The sequence below is a fragment of the Anarrhichthys ocellatus genome, unplaced genomic scaffold (assembly GCF_004355925.1).
Source record: "Anarrhichthys ocellatus isolate YVR2014 unplaced genomic scaffold, GSC_Weel_1.0 scaffold173, whole genome shotgun sequence".
NCBI lineage: Eukaryota > Metazoa > Chordata > Actinopteri > Perciformes > Anarhichadidae > Anarrhichthys > Anarrhichthys ocellatus.
In genome coordinates, this window is record NW_022280203.1 from 46,239 (window position 1) to 57,899 (window position 11,661).

An 11,661-nucleotide genomic window follows, 5' to 3' on the forward strand; every position below is an offset into this window, starting at 1 on the left:
TTTGTACATAGCATATATATATATATATATATATATATATATACATTAAACTTTGCAATGTACTCGTTCTGTGTTCATGGATTGATTTCACTGCTCATGAAATGTCAAAATAACAGTTTATCAAATTAATTTAAGTGAGTAAGTCAGCCGGCTTCCTTCAGAGATTATTCTGTTCGCCAATGTGTTGTTTCAAGAAGCCCGTGGTCCTTTGTCATTGTGGTCTTTCATGCGACTTTGTGTTCTCCAGCTTAACTCTGGTTTAGCATTTGAGCAGCTGCCATTTCTTGTCACCTGACCTTTACATTCATGAGACCTCTTCTGCTCTGCTTCCACCACAGACGCCTCACAGGAAGAGAACTTGTGTCTCAGACTCTTCAAAGTGTGTGTGTGGGGAGGAGGGGGGAAACAAACTCCTCAATAAAAGCACCAAGTATTTGTTTTTATTACGGTTAACATCATGGCAAAAACTATATTATTCTATAATTCACAAGTTATTGGCACAGCAACAAAATTTATTTCCAAAAATGATTCACAAAATGCAAAGTAGCTCACAAGTGTTATTCATGACCTTCTTAGATGAATTTGGAGATTAACGGAGTGGCAGTTTATCATCAGACCTTCCCTAACCCTTTGGGTTGATATCACATCTACACTTCCTCTATTGTGCTTTAAAGTAGAAATACTTGACAGTGGTGGCATTGAGCCGATATGTACAAATGAAATCGCACGATATAGGTAAATAGTGCCGCCAGCCGGAAGGCTTGTTTCCTGTTTGAATTAAGGCACATAATGGAAATCTACTCGGCAAAGGTCTGCTAGTCCTCAAAACAATCAAGCACACAAAGTAGTATTGATCACACACAAACAGGTTAGAAAGGGCACAAATAAAGTTAACTGCAGGTGCATAAAATAGCTGTCCATAGTTACAGCACATTCCTGTGTCAAAGAAGGCGTCGTGTACCGACTAGTAGCTTGCAGTGCAGCACTGTGTGACAAAGCTGAGGAACGTCGCAGAGCATGTGTTACGTGGAGGAGCAGAGACATAATCGTTTCCAGTGCTGGTGGAGTTGAGGAGAAGGTGTGAAGATAACGATTCCAGCGTATCGTGTTGAATTTGGCCCCGTGGACACCTGGGATGTGTTGTACTCGCTCTTTGTGGTACTCAGTGAACTCCCCCACCAGATCCCTCTGGACTATGAGAGATGACATTCAAATGTGACTTTCCACTTCAGATGGGTTTTTATGAAGGGATCAGTGCGCGAGTGGTGGGCTGGCTGGTGGGGATGTGTGAGTGTGGTGGGGGGGGGGGGGGGTCAACTCACCATCTATATAACCTCCCTGTTGTTCCTGATGGCACAACACAGAACCATACTGAAGATCATTCCTATGATCTGAAATCAAATACACATTTCAGGGCATGTTGAAACACGTACTGAGCTTCATGTAAAGTAGCACAGCCCATGGTAAATGGTTAGAAAGTAGATTAGAAATCTTTTTAAAAAAAATGCAAATTTAACTTTTTGTAACTTCTCACCATCACTCCTGCAACCCCGATCCCAGTGAATCCAACAATATGCAGCTTGTCATTGAAGAAGTCTGATATTGCAGTGAGGCAGTCCTAAAAACAACAATTAAGCATTTACATTGTTATGCACATAACTCTGCTGATGCAATACCATACTAATATTAAAGTGCAGCAAATCGTCGAATCTTAAACCAGCTCTATGCCGCCACCGTGTGGTATAAGGTGTTATAGCAGGCATGAGGGTTTACCTGGACGTCCTCCTCTGCCTCTGCACAAAGTGCGACGGTCATGTGTGATGCGAAACCTCCGCAACAGTTCAGCTGTAGATGTGAAGAGTAGAAAGATTAGAATTGTGACGCTGGTGGTGTTTGTTGTGACAAGGTGTACTCACAGTTTTGTGGTAAATGAATGCGATCGCGGTGCCATTCGGAGTGGAGACGTCAGCGATGGAGGCGCTGTAAAACTTTTGGACTTCCTCAACAATCTGTTATTGAGATATGATAACAAAAACATCACTTACTTGTATTTTATAATTTTTTTTAAATTTAGAAGATTCATTACAATCAGCTGTTAAATCAGTTTTACCTGTTTCTTGTTTATGAATCCAAACACTCCAGCAGCAATCTCTGCTCCAAAGATGATCAGGAGACAAGCAAAGAACTGCAGAACAGAAGACCGGCTTTATACGGACATATCGTTACCTTCCGTACAATAAGAGTTTGTAATACTTTATTTTATGGGTCAGTCATTTCTCTCTTACTAATATTGAGAGTGAACGATGGGGAAAAAGTTAATCTTCATTTATTAACCCTTTCATGCATAGAGGTCACAGTGGACAGCTATTCTAATGTTGTTTTCTTGTCTATGCATGGGTTTTGATGGCATAGTTGCACATCAGCAACTACAGTGAATGCTATTGCATCATCCCATACACTGCTACTCAGTGGCAAGCCGTTGTAAGTGCAAGATCAATTTCTCAAAACCAAGATAGCTGACAGACAGTCAGGAACACCCAGCCACTCATCAATATCTGCCAATCCTTCTATGGAAAGAGACCCTTGCAGGTATGAAAATGTTGGTGACATCAAGTAACAACTAAGGAATCATATAATTCATACGTTTTCCAAGTATTGATTTTATATTGGGAGGAAATTACGATTAATCATCTGTCCACTAAATTGGACATCATGCATCACTGGCTATATTTCCTGTGGCAAACCAGGGGGGGAAAGCTGAGCAGACACAGCACAGGAGGCGGATCCCCAAGCTCAGGTTGGGGGAGGTGATGGAGGGAGTCTACTATCCAGTGCAGGTGCTGCAGCCACTAGGCATGTGGCATTGGTCACACCTGCAGCCCATCAGCTAATAAGAGTGAGCATATGTTCACAGAGCAAACAGATGCCATGATGCTGCCGCATGCACACGAAGAACAAAGTACATCTGCATGCAGTGTCTTGTGGCTTTGTGCCCTGGGTGCTTTGCCAATTATCATAAATATTATACATTTTCTTTGTATATACATATATTATTTTATAGTTTTCACATCTTTATATATCATTTTATTCATTTGTTTGTTAAATACATATTTCTTCAGTTGAAAACAAAAACGCATGCCGTCCACCTGAGTGGACATGTAAAAATCTCTTTGAACAAGCTGGATTAAAAAAAACTAAAGTTCAAATCTTGTTTTTCATGCCTAAAGAGCAATAAGAACACTTGGTAAAAAAAGAATCCTGATTTAGGTTGTCTGAAATTCTGAAAAGGAAATTATGGCATTAGATCAAATGGAAATTAGAGACCTTTAAAAAAAATAGAGCATCACCTCACAGTATATGTTCAAAACACCAGTAAAGGAACATTAAAACACACATGAATACAAAACCACGAGAGCACGTTAACTCACCGATGCTAGAAGACACTGAGACTCACGTACAGCACCAAAACAACCAAAGAACCCGACGACCATCATCAGCCCTCCTGCACCGAGGAGGATGTACACAGCTGAGTGAGGAGAGACAAGGCAGAGAGATAATCATTGTGTTTCTCTGTGGAAATAAATCAGGAAACAACCCACCAATCCTGCAATGTTCATGATAGAGGAATTAAAAGACACATGACTGTAGCTCACATCTTCAACTCAGGATGGCAGCATGGTCCAACTGTTTTCATGTCTTTGCTTCAGTAGAATTTGTATTAAAAGGCTATTGTGTTTGGCTACCAGCAGAAAAGTGTAGGTGGAAACATCCAAAATTCAGTCTGATCATCAGCCCACTCCTTTAGTCCAGCCACTTGTGAGTTTTAAAGCTTTGAGTTGAGATGAAAGACATCAGAATCTCAACAAACTTCACTTTTTGATGTTTGGATTGATGCCTAAAATAGTTTATTTTGTTATTTTTGGTGTATCATGAGTCATAGTTCTTTGGCCTCATTTTGCAGTTGTTTTGTGTCTCTATGTGGTGGTTTTGTGTCCCTTTGTAGTTGTTTTGTGTCTCTATGTGTTGTTTTTGTGTCCCTTTGTAGTTGTTTTGTGTCTCTATGTGGTGGTTTTGTGTCCCTTTGCAGTTGATTTGTGTCTCTATGTGGTGGTTTTGTGTCCCTTTGCAGTTGATTTGTGTCTCTATGTGGTGGTTTTGTGTCCCTTTGCAGTTGTTTTGTGTCACGTTGTAAATATTTTGGTTATTTTGTAGTTATTTTTTGTCCGTGGTAATTTTGCACCTTTTTGTAGTTGTTTTGTGTCACTTTATAGTCGTTTGGAGTCTCTTTGTAGTCTCTTTGTGTCTCTTTGCAGCTATTTTGGTCTCTTTGGTCTCAATGTGTCTCTTTGTAGTTGTTCTACTTTTCTTTGTGGTCACTTTGAGTCTTGGTTGGTTCATGTCTGTTTGAGTGACATTTTGTAGGTGAAGGCTAGGGGGGCCCCCTGACACTTTGGGCCTTCGGGCCTTCGGGCCTGTGCATGGTAGACCCGTTCAGTAATCCATCCATGGGTTGGATGGATGAACGTTTGTTAAGACAGTCCAATAACTGAAACCTCTAAAAATAAATACCATCTGTCCGATCCTCTCAGTGTGTCGAACAAAACAATACGGTGGATTCTGTCCTGCAGCAGGCGAGCTCCAAATAGCTGGAAATTCTTCTTATCCATGTCTCAGAGGTGCAGTCAGACTCTGTCATATGCCATCTGTCTGGTAAAAAGCCAAATCTAATTTTTCGATATCTGATTGCTGCAGAGTTTAGACTACATCGCCCAACCTTCAGCTCCCCATGCGCCTGGATGTCGTCACCTCCCTCGGTCTGCTCCCCTTCTCCCAGCCCTCGCTACTGAGCCCTTCACACTGTAACTATACACCCAACCCGTCCCCGAGGTCCACGCTAAGGGTCTAGTCGGTGACATAGACAGCAACCACTGCAGCGATTTAATTAATCCACATGGGGGGTTGGGGGGGGGGGGGGGGGGGTTGCAAGCTGTTGTTTTGCTGCTGCTGAACAAAAGGGGAGGTAAAGATGAGGCCAGCAGCCGAGGGCGGCTGCTGCATCAAAGCGTAAGCAATGGAAAAAAATAATGAGCCAAGACAGCTTCTACTGTATATACAAAGTGTCCACACAACAAGTGATCTCGGCTGGTGCTGTTTTTAGCTCTTCCTCTCAGTAAGGCTAGTGCAAACTAGCAGAACACTTCCTCCTTGTTAATGCTGGCAGCAGGTTGCTGGTAGCGATACATATTAGTGTAAACATCTCACTGCCTCTTGAGTTTCTCTCCGTCTGTAAATGCTCATAATGGATATTTACACGCACAGAGCAACAAAGGTGACCGAGTGAAAAGCTAGAGTCACCCATAGGGAATGCTTCCACTTAAGTTGTTATGGCATCACTCTGTTCAGTCTCCTTGCTGGAGGTGAGTGCAGGCAGCGGCGCTCCACCGTTCTGCTCAGGATATTTGTTTCGTAAGACCATCGACCCTCCGCAGGATCGTTCAGATGTACGGATTCACTGATGACATCCAGCAATCTGCTGCCGTCTGTCAACACAGATCAACACCTGTGCAGGAAGTATTCAGACAAGTGCTGAATACTATGCACTGTATACTCAATATGCGTATAGTTCAATGTACTTGGCGGTTGGAGATATGTAACCATGCTAACCTGCGCCAACCTCATGAGACCACACGATGATTTGAGAGAATCGGTCTGAACTAATGTCAAAATATACTACGCCTAGCAAAGTCAAATCTTATACACTTACACTGAAGTGTTGTTGACGTCACAGAGCTGTCCGCTATTATGAACGTTGCTGTTACTACCGCATTGCATTCTGGGATATTTAAGTGGCCGTGTTGTCCCTAGATAGCATGTTATCATGGAATTTTGGACGCAACCAATATTTCAGTCCTGGTTGATTTGTAATTTCTATTTGAGTAAAAAAATGGAGCTGTGCCCAAAGAGTCTTGTAGTTGATATATGCTTCAAATATTATAAAATTGTGTGCATTGTGACAATTTTTGTGTATATTAAATGGGGAAAAACTGTAATACAGCATTTTTTTCTGTAAATGTCACCACAGACACAAAGTTCGTAATACTGCATATATACTGTATATAAATGCTGGGCAATGTGGACATTAACCTGCAAAGTGACTGTATCAGGAGTGAACTGTACACTATTTGGAATGTGCAGTGAAGTGCAATGAGGGTACGTGAGTAAATGAACACATCCAAAATGTGTGTGACAAGTATTCAGGACGAGCTCTGTGATATTTGCATGTCACATGAAACCAAACTGTAAAGAAATTATCTCACCTTCAGTAGTTTGCATAATGAGAAACTGTGAGAACAGAAGTGTGTTGTAGCTCAATAACATGGAGAATAATATCCTGTATGCTGTTTGACCGCATTCATGTCCACTTGATATTGTTTTTTTTTTGTAGTTCCAGTAACAGGCTGCACTTTGACTTTATCCCTTCCCCCCGTCACATTTCTACAAACTACTGTATGAAACATGACTTTGTTTCACACAATGATGCACTGCATAGTACAGTATTATGATGACCAGTAAAGGAGTCTTCAGGATAGACTCCTGTCACCTGCCCCACCCTGCCTGCTCCTCGTGTCCCGAGGGAGGCAGCCAGCTCCGTGAAAGCACAGCAGAGAGCAGATGAAGTGAAGTCACCATTTTAGGTCATGGTCTAAACGGGAGTAACAAGAATAGGCTTCATTCTAATCATCTGCTCCTACGCAGAGAGAGAGAGTGTGAGAGAGAGAGAGAGAGAGAGACCTATTGTATGGACTACTGGCCCACTAATAATACACACTGAAGGGTGTGTGTGATTTATTCTGATTGATTATCATTAATCTAAAGCAAACCTGAGCACAAGGTGCTACGGACTTAAAGATCTTTCAGCAAAGAGTCGAGCAGCTCATTAATCAGTTAGAGGCTCCGGTCCATCTGTCACTGCTTGAACATCTCTGATGATCGTTTTGTAGAACTCTACTGAGAGGAAAAACGAATCAATATTTGCAATTCTCTCCATAACCCATAAAACAGAGGCACTACCACTAATGATGCGTGTCGATAATCGTTGGACGTGGCCCAAAGTGGCCCTTCAGAGCGAGGTGGCGCATTTTAAAAAACGGGCCGAATAAGTGAGGATGTCAATGATGATTAAAAACACTCAGAGAGTGAGTTTCCATCGTGCGATGTGTGGAGGAAGTGATAAAACATCACAATGCGTTTAGTGTGAAATGTGCCTGCGTTCATTACTGCTCTCTAACACCTTCTGCCCCGGAAAGGTCCTTCACTTAAAATGGCGGAGGGGAATCCCCCTCGGGACGTTTGTTGTAAATGATTATTACAGCGCACCATAAAACCGGATGTCATCAGGCATGTAATCTGGTACTGAGTTCTCTGAAGAGGAGATTGATTGATTTGGAGCCATTTTCACACCTAAATTAGATTCATTTTATAGCTGAAAATGTCTCTTAATCTCCTGAAAAATGATATATATTATACATATTATATCAAATTTTCTGGCTTTGAGAGGAAATTCATCAACAACAAATTTGATTTGCTTCTTTGTGGCTGATAAAATCCACATGAAACTTTCCCTTCCTCGTCTCATTACTCGAATGAATAGTAGCTGCAGCCCATATCGACATGTTTACATTGTTAAGTGGTGGATATACACAGAACTGGCACTACTTAAAGTTAAATAAAATGACTTCACTGAATCAAGAAACCCAATAAAAATAAATAAACAACTAAAATCATTGGATTTCTTTATCTTGCACCATATTTTAGGATCTGTAGATGTCAGGTGAGGTGTGATTGGAGGACGTACCTATGAAGAAGGTTTCGGGGGCGTCGTCAACCGTCAGCAGTGCCACTGTTTCTGGGTCAAATCTGAGCCGAAGTCCCACAGCCAGCACCAACAGGCCCGACAGCTGAGGAACGATACGTTATTGAATCAATATTCATGTCATAGTTACACACGTCTACAGAATATTAAAGGTGTGTAGGATTTGGTGACATCTAACGGTGAAGTTGCAGATTGCAACCAACTGAGACTTCTCCCTTGTGCCAATCATTCACAACAAGCCCCCAGGAAGTGCGCCATGCTTGGAAGAAATTTTGACAAAGTGGCCAAACAGTGGAATAACAATTTCCGGGTCCGTCAATTGATGCCATGGGGGCCAAAAACACGTTGTCCCATAGACTTACATTAGGAAAGAGATGGCTGTAACTTAGCAAAGCTTTTTGTTTTTGTTTTAAGCAAATAAACTTTCCAGTATGAACACATGAATACCCCTTATTTAAATGTTTCAATCCTAAAAGTAAAACTTAATTAAAATGCACTAATAGCCGGGTTATTTCCCCTCCTGCGTTCATGTGAACGAGCCCGAGAACGAGGCTGGACCGAGGTCTGGGAGGCGAGGTTAAAGGAGGAGCTAGTGCGCTAGCTCTATAGGCCCATGGATGTGGAAGATATGGCTCATTTCATCTGAATTCTATAAGTCTATAAAACCTTTTTTTGCTTCATGTGCCACAGAGCAACTTTCATAGGAATCAACGGGGCTCTGCCTCCGACGCTGTATCCAGTTCTCTTTATACATCCATGGTGAAGGAGAACTAGATTATATTTCATTTCTGCTAATAGATCCCCCTAAATGCTAAACACTGTTCCTTTAATTCACAATGAATTGTCCCTTTTTATTTTTAGGATTTAAGTGTCTCTGTCTCTGGAGATCAGCTATCAATGGTGTTGCCTTGATATCACTTCACAGTTAAACATTGAGGCCCATCACATTTTTTTTTTTTCTTTGGCTCTTCTGTTCATTAATATTCTGCTGGTGGCACTCTCGTCTTTGTCTCGTCAACAGAGGGGCTCCTGAAGCTCTCTGTCCGTGTTTTTCTTCTGGTAATTCCCAACAAACTGCTGCCAGAGATGTTAATGCATTGCCTCTTTAACGACCAAAGGTTTAGTCTAAGTTTAAGACTTGTTTCGACTCTTAAAAAGGATAATTAGCTTCACGTGCAGCCAAAATAACTTTTTGAAAAACATATCAAGTGAAGAGACTGCAAGAAATGCAAGAGAACAAATAATTGAAGGAGGAGAACAGCAGCTCATGTTTCCATATGGACCGTCAAAATATCAGGTCTTAACAGCAGCATCTATGATCCATCTCCCATGGTGCATTTCAGCCACAAGCTGTGCCAGCCTCACAGTACCATGGGTGATGTAACTCACACTGGCATTGGCTGCTTGTTTGGCTCTTCACCCCAAAATGACAAAAAAAAAGTACTGTTCGCCCCTTCTGGCTCCGACCACAACAGCTCTGCTTTCAGTCCCCAAACTCCTAAACAAAGAGGCCGCTGTCCGTTTGTGTGACACAAGTGATCGTCTGACAGAGCACAGATGAGTCAATGCAGCCGTATATTGCAGATCCCAATATACTGTATCATTTAGCAGTAAAACATGAGCATCCATCCATCCACGACAACTGCAGAGAGTCTGTGACAGCACGTAATTTGTCAATTAATCGATAAAATGGATCTGCAACTACTGTGGTAATCAATGCCTTGTTTAAGTCATTTTTCAAGATAGAAATGCGAAGCATGACCTACTTAGCTTGTCAAATGTGATAGTGTGCTGCTTTTATTTGTTTTATGCGATAGTAAATTTAATCTCTCTGGATTTTGGACTCTTTTTCAGATAAAACTAACAATTTAAAGACATCACCCTTGGCTTTTGGAAAAGGTACATTCGTCTCTATTTTCAGATATTTTATTGACCAAAAGATTGTTGAGGAATCATTTAGTTGCAGCCCTTTCAGTTATTTGTGATATCTATTTTAATACATTTACTTTAACCACGTTGCAAGCTAAACTAATGCTGAAATAACACAAGGGAGCCATTTAAACACAATACATGTAGCCTACGCAGAGGATTGCAATGGTTTGCAACCTTGGAGTCAAGACCCCCAATGAGTTGCAGGACAAATCTGCAAGGACCTGCCTGCCTACTTTTTCAAAATAAAACAGCCTGGAAATGAAGAATCCCTCTTTCACTCTTTAGTTTAACAGGTTGCATGTATGCACAACCCTTGGACTTCAGCTTTGTTTTCGAGGGATAACAAGCCAAAACCACATTTAACAAATATTGCCATCATATACACAGATAATATTCAGATGATAGATTACAGCACAGAAAATCGAAAGTGACTCTACAGTAGCCGGAGCCACAGATAAGCTTATCGGAACAGATTTTATCAAGCATATAGACCAAAACAAAACCTTTCATGGTGTTCCCAAAACAGATTAACCCTGTCTGTTAAACTCCCCCCCCACCCAAACCCTTAGACCTGCTGCAGGAAAGTCACAGCACAATGCCAGATCATGAGATCAGATCACTGAACAGTGGTTGTGTTGGAAAAGTGGCAGCACACTGCAGCGCTGATGCTGCAGGACGACCACAGCACACATAATCCCATGAGTGTTAAAATGGTTAGTGGCTTACAGCCTTTGATTTACTCATTCATTTATAGAAACAGTTCAAAAATTGAGGCCACTTTAAGTGCTGTAATGGGGGCATTCATAATGGATTTAAATGATGATTACATCATGAAGGCTTGGTTTTTACGATTTAAGGAAACAGAACAGAGTCAGAGAGGAGTTTGCAGATTACAGGTGGATAGTAATCTGCACAATAAACTCCCCAGTTTTTTCAGTGTATAACAGGTTAATTAAAAACCAGATCGAACAATAGAAATGGACAGACTGTCAGCAGCGTGTTGACCATGTAAACACTTCCAGAAGGCGGAGCACGAGCAGGTTTTTTTCCCACGCAAACAAAGCTTGATCGTTTAAAATAAGTAAATCAGACGTATACGACGTGACAGACATGGCGTTGATTTCAGCAACAGCAACAACTTTGTTTCATGTCAGCGAAGCGCACTTACCCAAAAGATGAAGTTGAAAACGAATAGCAGGTATTTCACGCATTTCATCCCTCCCTGCACTTTGCTCATGATGCCACCTGATTTGTCGATATTCCCGATCTCTGAACGCTGTTGTTCTGCAAATCCTCGCGTCTCCCAGTTAGACATCAAGCATGCAATGATGAGGAAGACCTGCACAGCTTCACCATCCAAGCACGAGAACATGCGCACAAAGTTGCACGGGCTGGCTGGCAGCTGCTCGCACGCTGACTTTCACCGCCCATCCGCGCGCGCCAGTGTGTGCGTCGTGGTACCCAAGGTGGTGTTCAGGGACGATCTGGGACCCCCGAGACACACTCCAGGAAGTCCCCCAACAACGTAGGGAACAGGTTCAGTTCAGTGTGTGATATCACCGCTTGGAATTAAACGCAGTGACAATAAGGGTATTGTTTTTCAAAGGTTGAATCAAAAAATAAAATCCAAAAAGAACCCTGTTTAGTCACATGTTGTGCAATAAACCTTATTTGAGAAGGAAACGTGTGGATGAGTAAATACCAAATTGTATAATCTATGTGGGGGGAGATGTGAAACTGGTGTAGAAACAGCCATCTGTTTGCAGTCTCTATTTTTTGTGCCACTTTTGATAATGAATTTAATGATCAATTGACTCTCAGAGGTCCCACTGTTGAGCAATGCATTTTTTAAATAC

The 11,661-nt window shown here is 41.7% G+C and overlaps 1 protein-coding gene across 1 annotated transcript; it reads right to left on the reverse strand.

The window, feature by feature from the left end:
- Window positions 1-418: 418 nt before the first annotated feature.
- tspan2a (tetraspanin 2a) lies at window positions 419-11,255 on the reverse strand. Its single transcript, XM_031878315.1, has 9 exons — window positions 10,974-11,255; window positions 7,856-7,958; window positions 3,429-3,526; window positions 2,111-2,185; window positions 1,917-2,009; window positions 1,774-1,845; window positions 1,535-1,618; window positions 1,323-1,391; window positions 419-1,193 (listed from the first exon to the last, which is right to left on the reverse strand). The coding sequence occupies exons 1-8, from the start codon at window positions 11,175-11,177 to the stop codon at window positions 1,326-1,328; spliced, it is 795 nt and encodes a 264-aa protein (XP_031734175.1). The 5' UTR covers window positions 11,178-11,255; the 3' UTR covers window positions 419-1,193; window positions 1,323-1,325.
- Window positions 11,256-11,661: the final 406 nt, after the last annotated feature.